The sequence below is a fragment of the Chelonia mydas genome, chromosome 17, assembly GCF_015237465.2.
Source record: "Chelonia mydas isolate rCheMyd1 chromosome 17, rCheMyd1.pri.v2, whole genome shotgun sequence".
Lineage (NCBI taxonomy): Eukaryota > Metazoa > Chordata > Testudines > Cheloniidae > Chelonia > Chelonia mydas.
The window spans coordinates 7,724,089-7,749,621 of NC_051257.2; the positions used below are offsets into that span (position 1 = coordinate 7,724,089).

Genomic DNA, 25,533 nt, shown 5'->3' on the forward strand with positions numbered 1-25,533 from the left:
AGAGAGAAATTCAGGTAGGGAGAATGTGGGCCAGTATGCTAGAGGTAGCAGTCCCTATTCACAGGAATAAACATCCACATATACATGCAGGTATCTGCCCAGCTTTATACACATACAGATGTACTAACAGAGCTCCATATTAAAAGTGACAGATATTTGTGCAAAGGAAAATTAAAAAGTCAACAGAAATCTATTAAACTTTCTTCCCTCAGCAAACATAAAGGGACTGGTAATGGGATGTCTGGAATGTAAATCATCTCTAATGGGAACAATATACAAATATAACCACTTAAAACAAGGCAATTAAAAATAAACTGAATAAATGGAGATAGGTGTTTATTTTTTTGAAAATACTTGGATTTGCCTGAAGTCCAAGCATCTGTCCTGCTTATGTTCATTTCTCTGCAGAGAACTGAGAACCTTTGTGTTACCAAGGGGGCCAACTGCAACATACACCTAGTGGGCCAACACAACATGCACTCAACCTACCTAAAAAGGAAAAGCTTCCAGTGCCCCTCAAGGGGGTGATTTAAAAAGAACAAGACACTGTCTTCCCCCTATTACCAACACTGGGTAATTGATATTGGCTCCCTTGCCTGAGCTGCACTCAGATTCGGGCTCCCAACACAAATTGACTTTGCTGGGGCTGAGAGTAATGACTGTCTACGGTGGAGAGGTGCAGTGCAGTTCAGTAGCACACTGAGATTCTGCACCTGTTCCAAGATGGTTGAGTGACCAAAATGCCCTCCGTCAGCAAATCACTCCGTTGCTCCCACAGCATCCTCTAATGCATCCATCCAAGACACAGAGCCAGCAGCCCCTCCTCCTTCCCCCACCACCCTGAGCCAAGAACAGGGTAACCTTGGTGAGATTCACAAGAGGTACTGACTCATGTTTAATGCTGGTGGAGTGTCAATTTCCGTTTGACATTTCTTAGGCCCGCTTTGATTAGCATTCTCAAACACACTGCGCCCATACGTATCCGCCTAATAGTCTTGCTCTGCCACTACAGAAAGATTCATATCATGCATTAATAATTATAATGCTTCTTTGAATGACAGGGACGGCACTTGCTGTTCTAACTCACATGATTGCTCTCACATGATTGCTTTGATCTAATCCCAAGACTGGAGTCAACTTGAGCAGGCACCAAGACATCCCTGCCTCGGTTCTCAAGAAAAGAGCTTTGCACAGTCCATATTTTAAAGCAAAAAAAACACCAAACCAAACCCTGCTCTCCCCTAAACTGACAACAATGTATCCAAAGGGGTTTTTATTTTTTTTTCACACTGTGAAATTGGAAGGTAAGTAAGAGTGCTTGTGATACTGAACGACCGAGCACTGGTACAAGACAGACAGTGTAAGCTTCCTTTTCCTCCCTGCACAGCTCTGCCAACGAACGTCAGTCCTGGCCTGCTACACTTGTGTGTGGGCACAGCACCAGAAGAGCCGCTCAGCCTATTCCTCTCAAATCCTGACCCAGAGCTCACCCGGCGGTTCAAGCCCTGGCCTCCCACAAAGTTCTGCCAGTCTTGACATCCAGCACCACCTGTTAGTCCAGTTGCAGGGCCTTCTGAAGCAGAGACGCTCAGTCACCCCACATTATGGGGACTGAGACCACCAGATAAAGCTATCTGGTGTTATCTCAAACGTATTGCCCTAGACTGCCACAAATTAAACTTCACAGAACTACATGGAAATCACAACACTGCTCTGACGTCAACCCACCAAAGTTAGGACAATTCAGAGATGAGTCTAAAATGCAGGGATATTCTTTTATGGATGTATGCAAAGGGATTGTTAGGGATTTTTTTTTTTAAATGCAGATTGTCAAACCAATCCTCAGAGCTATTATGTCCTGTTGTATCAACAAGTCCCTAGGGACTCATTCTTAGGCACATGATTGACACAAATACTACCCTATCTTGACACAATATGATGCCTATCATGTTAATGGCTTTGCCATGCCTGTGCACGGTGTCTGTGTTAATAAAAGCTGCATTCAAGAAAGGTCATCGGACATGCAGTGGCATTCTTCTTTCTTTTTAAGTTTATTTCTAAGATATTCAAAATGCAAATTGTGAATTACCAAACTGTAAAGTTTCCATTAATCTCTCTCCCACACCCCCACAGCCTCCTTAATTGGAGTTGAAGAAAAACCCAAACAAATCGGCATGCTCAGAACCTGCTTGTTTTTAATTTGTTGGGGGAGATTACTGGACTTTTCAAGCTGTAAAATGCAGCATTTTGAACAGATACTTAAAATAAGATCATTCCCAGGCCACCTCCTTGTAGTCACAGTTCAGTCTTGGAGTGAATTTTCACAGCCAAGTAACAAAGCCTCATAAAGCTGGAGGAATATGCAAAATGTTGGCTGGACTGTAAATGCAGCAGGGCTGGCAGGTGCTCCTCTCCATGTAACTCTAAATAATGATCTCATATGTGTAGCACTGTCCATCTGAGGAGTAAAATGTACTTTACAAATAAATATTAATGAATTAAGCTTTCAACCCCTCCTGCAAATTGGGTAACTCTTATTGTCCCCATTTTGCAGAAAGATTAAATGACATATCCAAGGTCACACAGCAAGTCAGTGGCAGATATGGATCTAAAGCCCAGATCTTCTGACCTTCAGTCCTGATTTTCAGTATTGTTTTAAACATTTTGCATTTGCTTGGTTTCTGACTGTCCATCCGTTCTCCTCACACCTATGTACTGACACCTGCTGACAGCAGGTTATATTGGCCAGGTAAAAGCTGCCACACCTGCCTAGTAGTTAACGTCTTTCTTTTAAAATAATACAAGCCAAGTTAAATTTTAGATCTTCATGACAGACCAAACCAACGAGATTAGCACTTGTTAAAATAAACAAAACAAAACTATTTGTGCACACACACTATTTCACAGAAACGAAAAGATAACGTATCGGATCGTTAGCCCACTAGAGCATTTGGAATTTGATGGGGACAGAATTCTGATTCTCCTGCAGAACTATTAGAGATTCTAAAAGAGAATCTCTACCAATTGTTAGTAACATAAGGCCTACGATATACCAGCAAGCAGGTCTGATAATGTACATTAGGAGATGCTGCCACACAAATTCACTAGCCTGATAAGTATAATGAGCATCTCAAGGTATTTTAGCTATACAATACTGCCCAGAGCTGATGCAAATTTCTTGGTCATTGCTCTACCCACTGGGAACTCCTTTGGCATGCAGGTGACTCAACATATCTGCACGCATTCCATGGTGCAAAATTAATAAATAAATAAAGCCGCTAAGTGGGCTGCTCATGGGCCTGTACGTAACATCAGAGAGATTTATGTTAGGATGTCCAGAGATGAAAGGCCATTTTATTAATCTAGTACCCAATGAATCTCCATATACCTGAATCTTGCTCTTGCTAGACACTAAATTTGGGTGCTTTTTTTATTTTCCTCAATAACTATACCATAATTTAGGGACTAACCTAAACTTCATTGAAAGCATGTAATAAAATTGCAGAATAAGAGGCCATTTTTTTCTCCTCTCCCTTATCTTTGGTATATGATCAGAACTAACTTCAGTTTCAGCAATTCATGTTGATTATTTTAATGGAGTGAATTCAGGGAATGGCTTATGCCCAGCTCAAGCAGACGTTGTCAAGACTCCCCCACACTGCTCGGCCAATGCACTACAGTTGAGACCAGCAATTCTCCCATCCTTCAGTTATTTCAATTCTGGGGCTTTTGAAATTGGGCTGAAATGTGGAGTGCAGTGCTTTTGCAATGCTGACTATTAGTCAATTTCAGCATTTAATATGAGTTCCAGGGAAGACTGTGCTAAGTTCTCTCTCCGCTCTTGTTTGCAAGGCTCAGGAACCTTTCCTTAGGAGGGAAAAGTATCAACGTGCCTCAAAGTAAAAGGAGTATTTTTCTTTGGAAAAAGGACTTGTGGTTTCTTTGCTTCCCTGTTAGGATCATCTACTGCCCTAGCTGACCGGGATAGGTCTGTTATAAAGCAAATACAATAAGGGAAACAGAAAAGCAAAGAACTTCAAAAGGAAGAGGTGCACCTTTGAGGGCACGGAGGAGCGTTTTAGGCATTGTTGTAACAAGGGGACTCCTAGAACTTAAGTTATTTGTAAGGTTATACAAAGCAGAGCACTGTCATTCCATCCTCTTTTCTTGGAGGTAGGAGAAATGCCAATGATGGAAGGAAACAATCTAGGAAGCCTGGACCAAAGACAGTTTAAAAAAAAAAAAACAACACATCAAGTGGTGACTACAACAACCTAACCAGCCACAGAGTAATGATTCACTTTGTGGTAGCTGTGAGGACTCAGCACTTTACCAGGCACTAATCACGTCAAGTGCAGGACATCCCATGTCAAGGTATCATCTGCCCACTAAACAGTCAGCCCTTGCAAATATTCTAGGAGAACCCTGAGTTGTTTTAAAACGTTTGCTTTCAAAAGACCCTCTGGTTTTGTGACCAATGCAAACATTCCGATTTCCCTGGGGTCACACAGTGAATCAGTGGCAGAGCCAGAAATAGAATTTAAGGGCCAGATTCCTGGCTGGTGTGAGTTGTGGAGCAGATGTCACACGGATCAGAAGCAAGTAAAGTTGACATGAACACCTCCCCTTCCTCCCAAGCTAAAGAGCTACAGTTCACACAGGTCTAGCTTTCAGCAAAAAAGTCAATGGGTTTTAAAAAAAATAGATTAAATGTTTATATATAGATATACATACCCCAAAGTTCTAATCCTTTTATTTTCATCTATGAAATGGATATAAATCTCTCAGGCTTCAGGGCACAAGCCAACCTCTAAGTGATGGGAGTCAGGAAGAAACTTCCTCTCTAGGCAGATTATTCCACAGTTCTCTGCTATGGGGTACTGATCCTGGTGGGAGATGGGATCCTGGACTAGATGGATCATTGGTGTGATGCATTATGGCAATTGCTAATGTTCCCACTCTGGATGTTGCATAATTCAGTACACCTGTTCACATTCCTGCCCAATTGACTCTTCACTCCTAGTCCTACTCTATCTTAAATGGTAATGTCCCCATTACCACAGCATCTAGGAACCAAAGGTTTCAGAAAACAATGAGCACCTTCCCAGTGAAAATCAGCATCCCTTAAGCTGTCCCAAGGCAAGCACCCCACTAACTGAGGCATTTCAAATCACTAGTCACTTTTGAAAGTCTCGGCCCAATTCTCAAGCCCCAGCCTAGCCTCCATTAACACCGGCCCCCCCAAACTCAAATCCATAGCTAAGACCTCACTGTACATCACTGTTTACATTAACAAAACAGTCAAAACGCCAAGAATCCCATTAGAAGAAGAAAAAAACCACAGAGATGCAAACTAATTATAAACAGGTCAGCTAAGGATTGGGAACATCAGGTGTGCACTGAAATGGAGTGCAGTTATAAAGGCTTGAGCCATGTATGCAATGCATTAAATTAGGAGTGCAAGGCTCTTCAGCCTTACTTCTATTAAAAGGGAAACAAATTGTAATTTACATGTTACTGCATTCCACCAGGACAACAGGCAGCATGTCATTTATCTCATTTGAAATTGCACCATGTTAGGCCAGTGATGAGGAAAGGAAGGTGGGGGGAGGGGAAGGAAGGGGAGGGAGGGAGGAAGGAAAAGTTTAAAAAAAAAAAAAAAAAAAAAGAAATCTGCCTCAGCAAAAGTTTTCATTAAAATTTTAGACAAATGATCTCTGTGTCCTTCTCCCATGCTGCCTGGGGCTCCATGCTATTTCTATGCAAATAACAACCTCGTGGTTTATATCTTATTATTTCCACCGGAGCTGCAGCGACATGACCCGAGACGTGTGCGAGGTAGACAGAGAAAGAGAGAGAGAGAGAGAGAGAGAGGGAGAGAGAGAGAGAGAGATGGAGTGGGTGCTCGCTGAAGTGTGAAAAAATATTGTCAGGAGTGAGCGGCAAGAACAAAAAAAAAAATTGCAGGGATAACGTGTTTATTTCAGCCCTTCTCCCCATGTGAACTGGCACCTTTTAAAATTCATTGGGCATCAGGCGATCATGCACAATCCATCTGCTTTCACTTTATCATTTGCATTTCATGCCTCCTGGCTTTTGATGTGCTGATACTTTGATGCAGTCAGGAGATGCGCATTATCATTATTTCAATTTTCAGGGGGGTCAATGCGCTCAACACACACGCGCACACACACAGAATAAAATGTCATTTCCACCTCCCCACTGCCTGCTTATGCTCAATGGGGAAGACAAAAGGGGGTACAGAAAAGACATGGTCCTGGAACCCCCACACATAGCATCCTTCCCAATTTATACCATCGTATGAGTCTGGGCTGTAAATGAAGGCAGATTCATCATGATGCGGGAGGGGAGGGATAAAGAGAAGCTGTGGTAGAGTTTCCTTTTTCACATCTGGTAGGCGAAGAGGTTGATAGCATCCTTAATGAATCTGCACAAAATCTGGTGTCTTATGGAGATTTGACTCCATACTTAAAGAGCATTGACACGGACATAGCAAAGCAGCCAGCACATGATTAGATAACCTCCAGAACTGATCATTCCCTTCAGCTAAAAATGATAATGCATTTCAGCCCATTGTCTAAGTTACAGGCTGCAGCCTGCTTTTGGCAGCTAGACCTTTCCCTCTACACCCAACCCTTGGGGCTGGCTCTACCTAATTAAAACGAACAAGATCAGCAACAGATGAGGTAGTATGTTTTATTTTTCACGATTTTTTTTTAAATGAGAAAGATCCCAGTGTTTTGTAGCAAGAATCAAATGAAACAACCTTCCAGACAAAAATGCTGCTTCTCTGGAAGCCAAGACACTTTCATGTCTGTGGGAATCTCCATATGCAGCTTATTACCCAAGAAGCAAAGTGAACATTTAAAGCCAGGAGAGGAAGACGACATTTTGAAAACTCTGTGTGTGTGTGTGTACATATGAAAGTGCACGTAAGTAACTGTTGTCACCTACAAAAACACTAGCATGTAAGTTAGTACTGTAAATTTCATTCCAAATCTCCAGAAATATGTGGCTGACAGTTGATAGCAAAAAGACGAAGAATTACTTGCATTTGACTATGTTGGAAAATTTTCACTCCCAGCTGTAATGCAAAGAAGCAGTGTCTTTTTAATCTAACTAGGTTCTTACGTTGGTGTCAGTAACCAATGTATGTGAGCACCTAAATTCCATAATCACTAGCTCTCCCGACTGGAGCAAGAGATGATGTAAATCTTTTATCGTAACTCTGATAAGGAAATGCTTTGTTTTTGCTCCAGAGGGCACTCCTCAATCCAGTCATCCCACATAAGTAGCATCAGTAAGTCTCACTTGCTTATCACCGAAAGCCAAAACTAAAACTGATACAAAGATCCTGCTAGAGTTTTATATAAGCAAAGATCAAAACAAACAGGATACTTCATGCCACAAAGTAGTTTCTTCACTGCTACAAGGGAAGATCCTGTTTAATCAGTCTTTGGCTAATGGGCGCACGGCCTACCAGCCAAAGGAAAATTCAAATGAATTCTCCCTCTGGAATTCAAGGGCAAACTGTTTCTCTCCTCTGCACATAAAAAGTGGGATACTGAGCATAAATCTGAAACAGCCACTGCTCTGGTGGTACAGTGATCTAAGAGAATTAGCCTTTGACTCTTAGTTCAAACCCTGTTTAAAATCTCAAGTGGAATGGGTTTGGTCATCTCAGTTTAAGCCCCAGCGGACATTTATCCATGTCCCACATAGCTCACCCACACAGCTGTCCCTGTTCAAGAGGTGTATGACTGGAACAGCAGAGATAGGAGAATCAGGATCATAGTTATCAGGGAGTCACACTACTCCAAATTCAGGTGTGAGTCTAGATTCCAAGCCTCCCAAAAGTCAGGAGTTTTCAGATACATGGTTTAGTTTCAGTTACAACTTTCCTATTGCCAGAGCTGGTGGGACCCGCTGGAGTGAAGGAACAAAGGGAGACACTGAACTACCAAGTGTTCAGCTAACACGGTGATGGGTGCAGTATAAGAACCTAGATAGAATAGAACAGATGATGAGGGCTAAGTGCATTAGCAGTGTCACCTGGGGAAGCTTGCACAGCACCTGCCTGCACCAAATGCTAGAACCAGGCAACATATGACACTTCAGTGAGCACCAAATTTGCTCATCTTTTTTAAAAGGATCTTAAAGCACCCCTCGCTCCTCCACTGGTGTGCCTGTGAAAGGGCTTGCTCAAGCTGGAGTGTCCCAGAGGTGACAGGAACACAGCTTAATTCTCCGCAGAGCCCTCTTTATTCAGTGCAATTATCCAATGAGAGACTATTTTCCTTGTAGTGGCCATTATTTGCCAGACACGCCTTGAAACACTGAAACGCAGCTTGTGCTCAAGCATCCAAGCACAAAGCTGCACAATGGAGACAAACACTCAGGCCTGCGCAATCCTCACATCCATGTAAACAAAGCCCTCGACAGGAGGAACAATGGCAGAGTGGCCAGGGCTCATACTGGGTTATGGCCTGGGAGTTGGGGGGTCATGATATTAATGGAGCTGGGACAGCAGGGAAGGACAATCATCTCTTGGGAAGAAACATGAGCCATTTCGTGCAGTGGAAGTGAATACGTTTCCTTGGAGCTTAAAGTTTTAAAAAAAGACACTAAAATAACTGAGATGCCCAACTGTCCCATCCCTTTAATAATAATCATTATTAACACAGCCCCTCCCACGTGAACATGCTAAAGCACTCCATCAATATTTACACAACACCCTGGGGAAGGGGATTAAGGATGACTGGGACCCACACCTTCCAAAATGTCGCTCCTCCAAACTAAGAGAACCCTGGAAACATTCTACCTTCTGAAAAGGCCCTACTGACAAAACTGCCCATCCCAACTTCCTTTCCACACTCTCAAGAGTTTGAGCTACCCAGTAAGCAAGGCTGGCTAGCACAGCCCAGCATGTGATGTGATGTGATGATTCAACAATCATCACATCCCATGTACAGGGTTCACCTACTCCTCCATGACTGGGCCCTCTTGATCAAGGGACTCAGTCTCAGGACCTTTCCCTAAAGTACCTTGGGGTGGGGGGGGTGCCTAATGTATCAGTTATATAACATAGGCAACCTAGCATGAGCCCACTGAAGTCAATGGAAGACTGAATACAAAGCCTTTCAAAATGGGTCAGTATCTCTTTGACCATCATAGTCACTGGTTACATTATGTCTGATTTTTTTATCCACTGAGTCATCCTTGAAATCACCATGGGTTTCAATTAAACAAAAAATTGCTCAAATGGACTAATTCTATGAACAGAAAAAAAAGACAAAACGGGAGAGGTTTGCAAACTTCCAACTATTACATTTCCTCAGCCCTATTGGGGGGGGACACATTTTAAACACAGCTGTTCTGTTTCAACATTCTGTCCACTGTGCGCCCCCAGACAGCAGCCAAGAACAGACTCACAAGCAAGTCAGAGAGAGAGAAAACCTGCGCTAGAGCACACGCCAAACAGGAACGGCCATGGAGCAGAATGCTGTCTGGGGAAAACATGGACTGGATTCAGGCAGACAATGGCAACACTAGATTAGATTATGGTCTGGGGAGGACACATTCTCTCAGCGCAAATACAGCATCATTCCTATAAATCACATTCGATTTTATTTTCTTTAAGTGAATTTAGGTGCAAAAGTGACAGTCCTGGAGACTGAACTCCTCTAGCCACAAAACAGGGGCAGTACCCACAGCAGTAGTGCAAGCATCCTGCATACTGCCCCATCGCTCAGCTCTGGACCGGAGGCACTCTCCATAGGATTGAGAAGGGAATTCAGTCTCCCTGATCCATACAGTCTGTGGCTTTTCTGCAGACAAGAAATGGGCCAAACCATGCCAATCGTAGAGGGCGTGGGTTGTGCAAGAAAAGGCTTGTCCCACAGAAGCACGCATTCATTTCACACAGTCAACACCAAAGAGCATGATCAAAAGTGAATTCTGATGCATGGAACTTACTTTGTTGAGGGCTCCAGCTCCAGTCAGGATGATATGGGAGTTCTCTACTTGGATAGTCCTCTGTCCTAACCGGACAAGATAGGCCCCAATTCCAATTGCCCGACACGTTACCTAAAAATACAAATCAAATTTGCATCATATCCTATTGTACCTCCAAAAATGCATCGACCCAAGCAGTCTGGTGCATTTACTTCAGGCCCCTGTGTATTCTGTGGCCACAGAATCTACCTCTTACTGCAGAACTGTGCTCCAGAACCTAAGCTTTCATTTAAAAATGAATGATGAATGTGTTTTATAAAACAAAATAAAATAAAATAAAGCAATAGCTTGTTAATTGAACAGACCACTAAGTCAAACTAGAGCTGCTTCGCTTTTCAAATGCATTTAAAAACGTACTCTGAAATGCACCTCACTGTTTCAAAAAGAAAACATTTTAGCAGCCAGATCCTCCACTGCTGTTAATTGGTATCGCTCCACTAAATCCACGGGAATATGCCAATTTACATCAGCTGTTGGTCTGACCCTAGATGTACGTTCTGAACTCCACTGTCAAATTTTCAGCTGAAATAGGAGATGAAGTTGCAAGAAGAGAAAGCAGTTGGGGATTACCAGGTTGATGGTGATAATATCCTCATAGGCTAATGATGATTCTCCTGCAATCATCCCAGATCCTCGGAGGTTCTCCACTCCAAGTCCTTCTTCCTTCCCAATAATATCGGTTATCTTATACCTGAGGGGGAGACATACAGACTTTGAGACACAAGATCCAATGGATTTGCTAAACCAATTCACTGCTAAGAATGTGGAAAATGACTAAATATCAGTAAGGCTGCAAACAGTAGTGTGCAGAAACTGGCCAGGATTTATATACCAGCTCAACCCACTGCCTTGCGGAACACCAAGGAACAGGCCTACACACGGACAGCCAAAGCAGCACCATAGGAAACAAATGCTGACTGAGCTACACAACAGTGACCTCGCTGGGGGCAGGTGCTGCCTGCTGCCGAGAATAGACGTGTATGTGGGGAAATTGAACCTTTTGGAAAGGACAGTTCTGCAGCTGCGCCCCATGCCATAGAATGAAAATGGGTTAAAAATTCACTTGAGTGGGTTCTCTTGTCACTACTAAGTGTTTCCAACTGAGAAGGCACTTCCCTTACTCAGACTGTAAACTCTTTGGGGGCAGGACCATCTTAGTGCTTTGTGTTTATACAGTGCCTAGCCCACTGGGGCCCTGCTCCATGATAGGGGCTTCTAAGCACTAATGTAATACAAAAAATATTTGGTCTACTACATTTGAGAAGGCATTTCAAGATACAACATTTTATCCTGTTCTAGTTCTACAATCCATATGTAATAATGGGGCAAAATGTGTTGTGGTATTGGGTGCTACAGGATGCCCTGGTGCCTAGAGAAGAGAAAACAGACAAGGAAGTGACAGGTATCCCTCATATATATCCAAAATGAAGCAGAATTAGACCCAACAGTTTACCTGGATTCTCCTTCGTCCTCCACATGCTCACAATGAACTGAGTTCAGGGCACTGACTTTCTTATAATCTTGAGGAGTTAGGTACAAGTATTTATAACCCTGTGGGGACAAATAATTAGTTTTACTCATTCTCATCAATGAATCCCTCCTGTGGCCCCACCCAAAAAAAGAAACCTTTCCAAGAGATGTATTTACCCAGAAGGGGTAATAATAGGGGGTTTTCAGCACCTGCAGCTTCAGCTGAGGTCAAGGATGCCCAGAACCTCTGAAAATCGGGCCTGAATTCATCCTTGGTGTAACTCTGCTAATTAGTGAGCCAGTGCCAAGGCTGACTTTGGGCCTAAATGTCTGGCAGAGCTTTAGCTCGCCTCTGTGAAGAGGGACTGGCTACTGTAAATATAAGACTAGCCTGTGGAACATCCCATAGTTCTGCTACTGCCTCCGAGATCGAGCACCTACTTACTTTATAAGGGTCATCGGGGTCTTCCCAGGCAACATGAAACATGTGACGAATCTCCTCAGCCAAACCAATCCTTGCTCCGCTGTTAGCAGCCACATAAATTCGTGGGATACCTTCCGTGCGAGCAAGTTCAGAAGCCCTCAGGAACAGCAGGTCCTCTTGGGGCCCAAAGGACCCTATTCGATAGGTAATGTCATTGCCAATGACTATGATATCACGGCCATCTGGGCACTCGGGGCTCTTGAGGGTAATTTTCCAAGCCACCATGCCAATCTGTGGTCACACAAAGTGGGGGGGGGGGGGCAAGTTTCAATGTAAATATTCCAATACTAATAGATGGAAATCATGCATTGTATGTGAGGACCCACAAAGAACAGCACTGTGGACACGCGATTTCAGTAAAGGTTCCCAATCTGCATTCTTCACTGAGAGTATTGCTGGAGTAAGGACTGCAAAACCAGTCCTCAACTTGCCACCACAGCCCCTGGAACACGTTTCCCCGTGTTGCTGCATTCTTCCCACCCAAGACATTCAATAGCATTGTTTCTCCCTTTACCATCTACTCTAGATAATCCATTCAGGGATTTACCATAGCTCCAAGACACATCCTACAAGATTCTTCTCTCTTCTCGCTGAGTTTATTCAGTGTCACAGAGGACACGGGGTTAGTTGAAGCATTCTGTTTCAGTGCGGTTTGTTTACAGGAGTCCCTGCCATCTCTTCAGGGCCACCCAGTCAATCACATTTCAGAATGACTCCTGGCCTATAACACTCATCGGCTCCTTTCCATCTCTCATTGCCCTTTGCTATAATGCCTTTATTTCACAACTCTCTCTACTTTTGTTTTCCACCCTGCTCCTGCATTTCTTTGTCTCTGTCCCCTTGCTTTCCACAGACACCGGTGCAGCTCTTTCGCCTTCAGCCTCACTTTGCAAGCTCACCTGTATAAGTAATGTGTTTTTATTGAGTATTTTTTTCTTTCTTTTTTTTTTTTTTTTTTTAAATCACCAGATGATCTCTCCTGGTCCTGCCTAATGGAGATGAGCAACTTCTGGAGCCTGCATCTCTCTCGCCTCTTAGCCTCTGTGTATAATCGCACTGGGGAGCTGGCCATCAAGGAGCGCCATTAAACAGATGTAAATAGCAGCGTAGCCCTGAAAGCCACATGCTTCACCCAGGCTCGGCTGGCCAAGGATTGTAAGCTGAGTACACATTCCTCAAGCCAATTGCACAGCCACTGCAATCAGTATCGGTGAAGCTCTCATTGCTGATACTTGGGATTCTGAGCATTATGAACTAGAAGGGGGGTGGGATGGGGGGGGGGGGAAGAGAAGTAGCAGATAGATATGTGCTGTTTAATACAAATCAAAATGGGCACAATACACAGACAAGATCCAATCAACATCTGCAATAAGATACACTGTAATAGTTTCATAAAAAAAATAAAAAAAAAAGAAGAAAAAGCCCGACAGAGCAATTAATCAAAGGATCATTGGAGAAAATGCAGGCAGCTATCCAAAACCATCAGAGCTATCTGACAACTCCTTTCCCTTCTCCTCCCTTTCAATAGCTAGGATCGCAGGTGAACAGAAAGTTGGAGCTTTCTGTGCACCTTCCTATGGGCTCCATTTCATTCACTTATTTTAACTGATACGGCACTGGGGGTGGGAGGTGGGTAATTATGTTGTTGTTTCTGAATATTTGCTGATGTACAAGTAAGTTTCAGCATCAAACTGCAGAGTGTTTAGAGGCGAGAGATATGCATCAGTTGCAGAGACAGGAGCATAAACCCCAAAAGGTCAGCTGGATGTTTTGCTCAAATACCAATCTTGTTGCTAAATTAATGGAAAGCCTTAATGCTATACAACAAGTCGCTGCAGCTGCTGACCACGCCAAAGACCTCTGAGCCTCAGCAAAGACAACAAGGATCACATGGACAACTTACTAGGAGCCCAAAGGGCAAGCTTATTGTTCGAAAATAAATCCAGGCAGCCATAGCATTTCCCTTTTCAATTTCAGCAGCAACCACCTCCACCCCCAAACCTTGCACCTTATCATCTTTGTCCTCCTGGTCTCACAAATACAGGGAGAGTGGTCATGGGCTGAATTTAAGTACCTCAGGATCTGGCACTTAGGATGGGCACACTTAGTATAAATCATCATCATTATCAAAATGAGTAAGCACTGAGTTAAAGACTTCAGGATTAGCCCGAAGATGCTGTGGGCTGCCCAAGAAGGCATCCCTCTCACAGGTAGTTTAATTTAAAAAACACAAGTTCGGCCATAGATCAGTTCAATCCTCCATTATATTTCAGACAGAAAAAAAAATCCTTATTTCCTAATTAATATGATAACTAAAAACTTGAAGTGGGCACTTCGCAAAAAGTTCTGAGGCCAACCTCCATGCCAAATAAGGCAGAAATCCCAGTTTTAACTCTGGGGAGATATTTGCCCAGACTCCCTTTTGTTTTCTTTTCCTAAAAATGGCACACACATTGGACTGTAAACTTCTTCCAAGAGAAGACACGTGAAATACTAATATTTTGCACAGATATCTACCCTCGTGTAACAAACCACGGCTGCCCTGGCTACAACCAGACTAAGGTCATTAGCAGGGATGAAACCTGGAATCTTAAGCACCAACACACAAGCACAAAACCACGTAAGCTACAGGAGCAGCTTTGTTAGCTTTCAGTAACACTAGGTCCTTAATCCTCCCTGTGGCCAGTCAAAAGAGGGAAACAGGATCACACACACTATGGCTCATAATGTGCTTTGCAAAGATAAGATATTACTATCCTCAGTTTACAGATGGGTAAGCTGAGGCCCAGAGGAATTAATTAATTGTCTTGCTCCTAGTCTCTCAGTGGTCCAATGTCAGAGCCAGCTTCCAACCAAGAGTCCTAACTGTCAAGTCCCATGCTGCCTCCCTGGATGTAAGATCAACTCAATGATTTCTGTATGTTAGAACAGACGCCTCCATACTCAAAATACTTCCTACCAATACAAAACAACTCAGAACAGAAGCACTGGATTTGCTTCCCAACCTGGGGTTCTGAATCTGTAATACCCATCCTTACTTCAAATTCTCTTTGCCCCATGGCTGTAGAGTATTAGAGTAGCGTTATATAACTAGGTCATAATGAATTTTCATATCCAAGTCACTATATATACTCTTGAAAATAGTTTTATAATGAAAAAAAGTCAGAAACAAACATATGTTATAAAAAAGCACAAATGTGCCACTATGCTATTTCACGTCTCTTTTTGATTCCCCAACACATACGGTCATCAGTGTTAGTTGGCTAATAATAAAAAACACAGGGGATAGCCAAGGATTTTTTTTCTTTGAAAGGTTCATATGCTGTTTAAATTTATGGGTAGGAGGGGAGAGCTTTCTATTTTAGAGAAAAAAAATGTGGTTTTTAACTTAACGGCAGCACGCCAAAAAGGGAGAGTTCAAAGGTTAATTAGGCAGGCTGAGCTAATCACCTAAGAGTGCTGTCAGAACAATTATGGGGTGATGGCGAGCGGTGGTCGTTTAAAAATAGGATCTTGAAAACAGCCACAGCAGTTTGGAAGTGCTTGTCTTGCCACACTTCGATCCCCAGCACATGCAGCACCAGGAAGAGGGAGAGAGAGAGAGAGCGAGCGCGGAGGGTGTGGGGGGGTTGAATAAAAACAAGAACCGTCTTATTTAACTGTTTTTATGTTGGTGAAATGATTTGTGCCACAGTATTTCCATAAGAAGTGGGGCCATTATTCTTCTGTAGAAACACATTTGGTTTGAAAAGTATCACTGGACAGAACGTGAAAATCAAACCAGATGAATTATTCACAGCCTCCGATCAGAAGTGATCATTATTTCTGGTGCTCCGAACTGTGATTAGGATGCAGTGCTTAGATGTCATTTGCTCCCTGAGTAACACCAGCAATGCAGAATACCATTACACACATATATTACATGCACACGTTTTCTATATATAATTTTATACACACCCTCTCCCAGGAGATCTTGGCTTAATGTAACCGTTAGCAGGTAGTAAAAATGTGATATTAACTAATGTTCATTTTCATGATGCTAAAATGTCATTAGTTTGACACACAGTGTCAACACTAATCATGACCTAAAATTAACACCAAAATTGACTTCAACATTAATTGTGCTATCAAAGTGAACAGTAATACACACACTGATTCAGTTACAAATTGACTGCCAGTGGCAGTCAGAGCTGTTGACAACAGATACCAAAGGGAACGGGAAGAAACTAGGATTCCATTCTCTCACAGTAGCACAGCAGACACAAGAAGTGATGGGACACGGATGCAAATGGTAGGGACCCTGGGGGGAAGTTGCAAGACCCTTTCTACCATGTTCAGTAATTCCTCAAGAAAATGTAGTTGACACAAAATCTAATGTAAACTAGAACAGCTTGCTATTCATCAGCATTGGCGTTTATGAGCCATGGCAATCATGTTATTTCACTCTATTTCTCTCAGCACAAGGATGACGTTCGATCACATGAACTTTTTACCATGCTTAATTTTAATTTATTTGATTTTTAAATTCAGAAACCTGGACATGGCTCTCTGAAAATGTCCCTACCAGGGCTGAGAGTTTTTTTTAAAAGTTTGCTGACAAATAACAGACAGCATTTCCCTCTTAGAGTCTTCATGGTTACACAAATCACATCTCATCTTCCATTCTACTATATGCGTGTGTGTGCGCGCGCGCGTTTCATATGCACATCTATACGTGCATGTACAGATGTGTATTTTACATATTCTATATTATATCATACAAAAATCTATACCAAAACGGAAATTTAAAGATTTCCAAGTCAAGCTCTCAAAAGTTAGGAAATACCAGAATAAACGTTACCCATGCAACCTTTTCATTCTTCCTCCTCGTGCAGCTATATTGTGATGCGGTTCTTAATTACATCACCACATGTTTTTTCCCCATGCAACCTCTGCCTCATTCCAGCCAGAACCAGTGTCTATTGACTCCAGTGGGTGCTGGAACAGGCCTTCAGTGCACAGGATGGATACTGAATGTGGCATGGTTGTCTGTTGTTTTTTCAACAAGACTGAAGGGGAAAATAACCCACAGAAATTGCACTGGGTGCAACCATCATCCCCTACATGGGTCAGCAACAGCATCTGCAACTTCTGGCCCACAGAACAGACTTCTACTGCTTGAGCTAAAAAATAAATGTCAGCAGTAATAAGTCGGTCTTTCTTTCTTTCTTTCTAGAGAGAGAGGTTTGGTTTTTTTTATATACATATACATATGTATGTGTGGGAGATGAGGTTTAAGTACAAAACTTTGCAAAACTAACCTTACAGGAAGGGCAGCACAGAAAAAAACATTTTTTTCTTCTGTATTTTTGAATAGCATTAAGCATTGCCCAGAGTAGAGCTTGACTGTATAAAATTATCTTAACCACTGGAAAAAGTCTGTTTTTTCAACACTGGTAACTCAAAAATGGCTGAATTGATTTTCTTACAAACTTCCAAAAATTAATTTCCTGGTTAAGACCAAACATGAGAAGTTCCAGCTCAAAAATACATTTTAGTAGGTTATAACCATCTGAAAATTGATGTTTAGAATGCAAAGCTTTCAAACCTTAAACTATTAGCACGGCTCTCTCTCACATACACACCCACCCACCCACCCACACACCCCTTTTATAAAAGGAGGGTTACAGAAGTTACTATTGTCTATGATGCTGTATGTGAGAAATAGCATGCTGAAGTAATTGACCAGCATGGAGGATTAACCGACCTTGGCAATCTGAGTTATGAGGCCTCTCCTTTTAACAATATGAACTGCCGTCGAAAGGTGCAGTTTTGTGCTCAAAATCCCATATTCCAGTGTCATCTGCATGTGTCCCACCATTCATTATAATCCTAACATGGACTTTAAAAAGACCCACTAAATAGGTCTACTCTTCACACCCGTTATTAATTTACAGACACATTAAATGTTCCAGGCATATAAAAAGGGAAAGGGAAAAAAAAAAAAAAAAAAAAAGATTTGCCTTCACCAACGCTCAGGAACCCACATCAGGAAGTTTGTTCTTTTAAATTCATGTGTCCTACTCCACATTTCGAGGCACTTTCATCTCTCAGTAAAATGGCATCTACAGTTCTCAGCAAAAAAATCTGTTCCATTCTGGTCCTTATGCTATTAGCGCCAGGTATCCAAGCGCCGATGAGGCCTAAGGTATTCTGCGACAGGAGGCTCACCTAATGAAACTGAACTAGACTTGTTTCCAATGAGTACAGCAGAAAGAGTTGCCCAGGTTCCCTGTCTACAACCTCCAAGAGCCTTTATAGAGGGTTTGTTCCCAAATCTAATCAAGGGAAGGAGTTCTGAAACACACAGAATTGCAGCGATTGTCATAAAACAAATGGGGGTGGGGAGGAGAGGGTGAATGTAAACACACACAGACAAACTTATTCCATTCCCCTTCCAGCCCTGCGCTATTTTACAGACCTTGTAATCACGCAACCCAACACATTCTTTCATGCTTACTATACGTGTTCAAGCTCTGAGGTTTTAATACCCTAAACCCTGTCATAAGAAAGGGTAATGCAAGGCAACAAAATAGAATCCACAGAGCATAAAAACAGTTTAACCGTTAAGCCTTCCCTGCACGAAATTCATTAGCTATCCCTCTGTTGCACCAAACACCACATGGTGCTGCTGCAAAGGGGTTCCTCTAGCCCTTTACTTAGTTCTGTCCTGTAACACACCTGGCCAAACCTTCCCACATGCAATGGAAAGGATGCTGGCAAATGCTTCACAAAATTAGAGATTTCAATTAGAGACTGTGTCTCAAGCTCAGGTTACTGTGAAGGAAAAACTGTGACATCTAGTGTCAAGAGGGAAAAATGACATTGTCTTCCCATGTACATTTCCATGTGATCTAGCTGGAGAACTGGGGGTGGGGCAGCGCCAGGGGTGTCCCAGTTAGATCCATTATCTCCTTGTCTTGGAGGGCCAAATTCACTGCTGTCATAAGGGGGCACAACTCCACTGACTGAGGGCGGTGGTGAATTTGGGTAAAAGTTTATAAAATGCTTTAGTGAAACAGAAGCATGCCCCTGTTTAAAAATGAGCAGTGAAATCTCTTAACAGCATGAAGAGTGACCTGATGGCCCACAAAAACAATCACCTTTTTAATGGTGGGATTTCATATAATTTTTTGGATAGTTTGAGAACTGCTGATCTAATTAAGGGGAAGGCCTCCCCAGGGAGGTGTGGGAATTGGGGAAGGGGGCGCGCGAGCTGTGCACTTTTTTTTTTTTTTTTTTGGGGGGGGGGGGGGAGCTCTGGCTGTCAGCCCTGGGTGGCTGGGGCACATGCAGAAGGGCCATGCACACCTGGGAGGCGGACAGCCAGAGCCCTGCCACTCCGGGGTTGACAGCCAGAGCCCCGTCATCCAGGCTAGGGCTCTCTTTCCCCTGTCCTCCAATCTCTCTCTGTGAGGCAGCCAAGGCTCGAGCATCTCCTTCTCCCCCCTCTCCCCCACTTGGAGGCGGCGTGGCTCCGGCTGTCAGCTCCGGTCTTTAGACTCAATATAGGACTCCTTGATGAGACTGGAAGGAGGTGATTGATATAACTCCCCAATTAAGACTATCAACTCTAAACTATAGGCCAGACTTTCAGAAGAGCTACTCAATGAAACAGACACATTTTTAAATGTTCTCTCAATGGAAGCTGCTGGATCCTTTCGAAAATCCTGTAGAAAAATCTCCCTGTGCTAACACACCATTGTCTGGCACTGATAGGGTCATCCACCTTCTAACAGGACAACATACTTATCGAACCATATTAGAGATTCGTGTTACAGCCTCGGCCGTGGCAGTTAAACTTCTAGGGTAGACAGTCTGTAAGAGAGCAATGGTCAGCCATTCACCTACATATAAACATGCAAAGTTCTCCATAAAACCACATCAATCTGTATTCCAAGCGTGCATGGTTTGGAGCACCTCCAGCCCCCGCTGCTGCCAAAGGGACCCCGCCGCCCCCCAGAACACCCTCTGCAGAAACTCTTCAGCACCTTGCTGGACTGAACTTTGAACAGTCCAGACTTTTTTTTTTTTTTTTTTAAAGTGAAGATACAAACTAGCAGGAGTTAGTTTAAAAAAAAACTTGTGGTGGAATGTAAACAAACTTATCAACTGTCTCAACTTAAAACCTTCACAAGCTGAGAGATTTTTGTTTGTAAATTTTTGCAACGCAATATTTTTCTTTTCAATTATGCAATGTTTTTATTTAAACTTACAAATTTCAGTGCCATGTATCTATCCATGTTAGGGCCTGATTCTGAGGCATCCTGAGCATCCACCTAACTGGCACTTAGTTTTTGACATGTTCCCATTTGTGACTTTCGTCCCATGGACTGTCACAGTCTTAGCTCCAACTTGCCAGGCAATATGATGGAATTATTGCTGGCTGCTATGACTTTATTCTCCATGTGCTAGACCTTCTTCAGCTCTCCTACATACACATTTTCTGCCACTAACAAACCTGTATTAGCAAATTAGCTCCAAAAGAGTTTTGAATTTTATGCTGTTGTGAATTTAGTGCCAGTCTATTTAAATCCTGGGAGGGTGGGTGGAGCCTAGCAGAGCAAAAGGCACACACCTCTCAGGTTTAGGAGGGGCCACAGAACCCTGAACTTAACTGATTATTGGGGACAAAAATGAACAAATAGAGATGGGGGTGCAGGTCACAGAGTCAAAATGAGGAATCCAGAGAAAGGGACACTGAGAAGAAAACTCTGGACAAAGTCCACTTCTCCAAGAAGTCATTCAAAGAGTCAGTGGACACCACTCAGAACTTTGTCTGGATGTCTGAATGGAAAAATGACTTCAGAAAGGCACCACTGTCTTGAAAGCCCCGGAGATTAACAGTTTCTGTGTAGCCAGAGAACAGGTACAGCCCGGCCAGCAGCAACGCAACCTCCCCCACGCTACCCTACACCAAGACATCTCATCCCCAGGCCAGCAGGAACAACTCTAGGAATGAGTGCTGAGCTCCATCTCATAGTCCACTAAGTCCCTGACCTTTTCGTTGAGTCTGCCAGCAAGGCAGAGAGTTACTGTCAAACGTGGTGGAGATTTTTGTGATGCGGTTATCTATCCACTGAGATCTGGACTGAGACCACCAAACGTCTCCCAAACCAGCTACCCAATGGTTGTGACTTTCAGTCATTGCCAACATGGCTTGGTTGCAAACTGACTAACTCGAGAAGAAAGACTCTTTCCCATCACCAATCATGCAGAACCAAATAAAGCTGTTTTGTACAGCTGTGGGGCTGAGGAAAATTTACCTTCACAGCATTATTTAGACATTTTCTGGGGTTAGAGAAGGAAAACAAAAATTGAAATTTATGTCAGGCCCTAATAGTACTCCTCATCCTCCCTCCACTTTTACTCATTTCAACCAACTTTTAAATTCAACTCAGACTTTGCCCCCAAGTTAACAGAAGGGAAAAAAAGCATCCGCCTTCACCACGATAGCATATCACCTCGCTTCAATGACATCCTCTGCTTGCGTGGCACGGCAATGTAACACCTAGCACTGATACAGTAATCACAGCGTCTAAGGTTTGTGATTTTTTTTTGTTTTTACAAATTTTAACTAATTAATCCTCACAACACCCTGAACTATGGCAGTACTATCCTATTTTACCAGCGAAGAAAGTGAGACCCAGACGATAAGGGCCCAATGACAAGGACCTAAGAGGTCTAACTTCCACGCGGTGCTCACTCCTTTAGCCACATTGCCTTCCAGTCACAATTCACTATGCAACAAGTCTTATCAACTTTATCATTTTAAAGGAGAGTGCGTTTATGTTAATGTATCCTCTCACATGCGTTCAGACAAGTTTGGAGAACAAAAGAAATGTATTTGGTGAAAAGATGGCTAATTCTCAAATGTGTCTGAAACAAGGAGCAGAACCAGTTAAAAATGTTGTATTTTCCTCTCTTCTGTGTCTCCTGGACAATGCCTACCTAAAACCAGAACTACAAGCTTCTCCCACAAAGGTGGGTGACAGCAAGGACCCTTTGTTCCTGGTAGGTAACAGTCTGCATAATTTCTGTGCAGCATCCGTGGGACTCCTCTTATTTGTGAGAAAAGCAGCATGGATCTATTTACTGCCTCTCCTTTTTAAACATGCCTGTCAGCTTGGTTTTATCCAGGTTGCCTTTTCCATTCCAGAGATGAAGCTGAAGAATCAAACCTCAACTGTCCCTCCTCCCCTCCCACTTGCCATCTTCCTGGGTGTGAGGAGCTTAAGTGCAGGCTTGTGACAAATCTGTTTCCTCAGCTAAAACAAATTAAACCGTAAAAGCCTAAAGTCAGCTCTCCCTGATACAGTGAATGCAGCACAGAGGAATGCATCTGTTCGACAGCTCGTCATCACTTGAGTGTCACCTGTCCTTCAGACTTTTGACTGCTGAAACCCCTTCCTTAGATTGGCCACTTCTCCAGTGAAGGTGCCCTATTGCGTCCCCTTGGCTGCTAGTAACAGAATAAGATACCAACACCTCAAACCTCATTTTCACTGTACATTGTCCTACTGTAACTAATCTGTTAGAGAACTGGCTTGGCTGACATAGTTTACAAGCTGCCCAGAGCATTAGCCACAAACCTCTCTGGGAAAGGAGAGAAATGGAGTCTTCAGTCTCTCTCTCTCTCTCTCTCTGCTTCAATTGAGACAGAGAGCATGCACCGGAAGATTCTGGACTGGGCTACTCCCTCGTGCAATCTCAATGGAGTCACCGAGACGCATCTCAGAATGTGGCCACATACTTCCATTCTCAATCATCTTCAAAGCATCTGGACAGCAAAAGGTGGGGACAAACACCCCAAATACCATCTCCGGGTTGTTTGAATTCTTACCTTATTTTCAAACAACTCATAGTTGTATAGTGTAAAAGCATCATACAGACAAGTTTTAACCAGGGCATTATTTGTATAGCCACCGCAGGACTCTCTGTGCTGCTATGTCACTTGTTTCCACACAAGGCACAACTAAGTCTTTCAAGGGTTAAAAAAACTACTAATTTTTTTTTGGTCTTTGGGTACAGAATCTCGTATAATAAGACTATTTGTATTCATACTGGCAGAGTAAACACTACATGTTCATGCCCAGGCAGCTCTATGCTTGTAATTTCAGCAAGAACAGAGCTCTGTCCCTCAGGGACTTCGCTATTCCCCCAGTCTCCACCCACTCAAACACAGAACGAGAGCAGAGAGAAATGCAGACAGAAAGAGAAAGATCATGGCAAGAGGCTCCGCACAGCACTGTGGCCGTGGACTTCTGGGCAAAAAGAAAAAAAAAACAACACAAAATTAACCAAAAAAAAAAATCTCATTTGGGGTTTTAATTACATTAGTGAAACCAGTCTTCCCATATGCCCAGCAGCAGCGGAAAAAACCTCCTTACGTCTCCATTTATTGACTGGGTTTGACTTGAAAATTCAGATTCAAAGCCTTTTCCTGACAAAGGGCTTATAAAGAGAGATGCAGTAAACACTGCTGCAAACCTCTGTTGAACTGCTTTGTTTCCTTGTTGGAATAACCTACTATCTCCTCCCAATACGAACGAGACTCTTGCCAGTCTTAAGTTTACATATCTGGTTAAAGGGATACTGTTAGTTTAACAATCATATAAAAAAATGAACGCAACGACCATCTTAGATTGTTTAAAATTAAATAACTGAAGAGATATATTTACTTTTCGCACTTCACTTAATTTGGACAATGAAAATGAACTGGTCAGCTTCACGTCTGTACTAGTTAATTGCACTTTCCGGTTAGCACAACCCTGCAATCTCTGGGTTGCAAAAGTCACCACCACCACCAGCAGCAGGTGACGAGCAGAGTCTTGACTTCCAACATCTCAGCACAGACTTGACCTAGGAGTCACTCCATTAGGCTAGTAGCAGTAGTACACTCCTGTTCTCTAGAGGACCAGCCACTAGAGGGCGCTGTTGCACACACTTGGCCAGTTTATTACCCAAACACTGCAGGGGAATGTTTAAATAGAAGATATATAAAATTAGTTCTCGCTCTCTTTTTTTTTTTTTTTTTTTTTTTAAGTGAACAAAAACATATCTATTTAGCTTTGTACAAAAAATTTTAAAATATAAACTCTAGCTACCAGAAATACTTGAACTGTGCCCCTTTTGATGATGAAGGGAAAAATATAGCATTAGCACAAATTTGAAACTAAACCATAATTTCCTATGGAGGTTAAAGTTCTGATTGTATGGAAGGTATTCATAGTCAATGAGAGAAAAAAAATCTCATTTTCAAGAGAAAGATTCCCCCCCGAAAGAAGCACAAGTAGCTTTTGAGCCTGGATTGGTACATTTTCAAATCCAGTCTATAACCACAATGTATTCCTGATGAGAAAGGGGGGGGGGGGGGGGGAGGGGGGGGAGTAGTTTTAGAAAGTAACTTGCCTCATTTCCTCCTGGCAGCCTGTTCATATGCACCAACTGACCTTGATCATCCAATACTAGTTCAGTATAGGTTAGCATATCAGAAGGCAACGGCAGCGTTGGCAGCAATGCATATTCACTCATAGAATCCCAGAGTTTAATCAGAGACTGTAAGGATGAAGAGAGATGTTTTTGTTAAGACTGACTCTAATCACTGTGGTGGCTGATGTCCACACTACCCTCCTGTCAGCGATGTGCAGGAACTCTAGCTACGTGGCTTTCTTGTCAACTTCATGGCTCCAGCATGGAGCTTCATGGCTCCAGCTGCTAGGCTCCCTGGATGAGCAACGAGGGCAACCTTTGCTGGTACAAAACTCTAGAAACACACCCATGAGACCTGCCAAGGAAGATTTACCTGCCGGAACATCTCAGGGATGTCATAGATATACGTCGTCCCTAAAGACTGGGCCTGGAATCTCTTGGACTGGAGCAGGTCTTTTGTCACATATGGGGTGTTGATCAGCATGCCATGAAGTGGTCCCTGTTTATCGCCGTACGCCTGGAACATAATCTGCAGCAGAAAACATGACCAGCGTAAAGAAAGGCAACCTGAGATTCAACAACCAGATCAGCTCAGGGGAGATGTCCCCATCAGAATCCATACTTTATTAAATACACTTCAACAGGATATGCTAGTTTGAATGGACTTGCTTGTGTTCCCTCAAAAGATGGCAATGCCCACACATCTCACAGTGACCTGTTCCAACACCCATTACCACCCTATTCAGGCAGGACTGGGCCTTTACTGTACAACTCCGTACATCACTGACTTATTACAACAATATCACACTGGTAGGAAAGAGTAAATCGGCATGCAGAGAAGACTGACCATCCATAACTTTGGTGATTTCGCATTCACCAGCATCTCCTTTGACAGCGTGACTCTGTGGCCTGAGTATGAGAATATCCCATGACAGCAGTGAGAGAATCGCTATTATTTATGTCGCTGAATAGCATAAATACAGTACAGCGTAAGTACAGTAGCTAAACACCATTCATATCTCTGCTGATTGATCGCGGAAGCTAGTTCAAGACTTGCCATATGTCATTTGGCT

The 25,533-nt window shown here is 42.9% G+C and overlaps 1 protein-coding gene across 9 annotated transcripts in view; it reads right to left on the reverse strand.

Moving 5' to 3' along the window:
• Positions 1 to 25,533, reverse strand: part of ACACA (acetyl-CoA carboxylase alpha) — a 206,454-nt gene that overhangs the window by 61,318 nt on the left and 119,603 nt on the right. For all 9 annotated transcript variants that reach the window (XM_043531245.1, XM_043531243.1, XM_043531244.1 and 6 more), the window contains 6 exons: positions 24,834 to 24,989; positions 24,440 to 24,586; positions 11,951 to 12,220; positions 11,489 to 11,586; positions 10,606 to 10,726; positions 9,997 to 10,107 (listed from right to left, as the gene is read on the reverse strand). In XM_043531245.1, the coding sequence (XP_043387180.1) occupies positions 9,997 to 10,107; positions 10,606 to 10,726; positions 11,489 to 11,586; positions 11,951 to 12,220; positions 24,440 to 24,586; positions 24,834 to 24,989 (903 nt within the window). The remainder of the gene's footprint in view (positions 1 to 9,996; positions 10,108 to 10,605; positions 10,727 to 11,488; positions 11,587 to 11,950; positions 12,221 to 24,439; positions 24,587 to 24,833; positions 24,990 to 25,533) is intronic.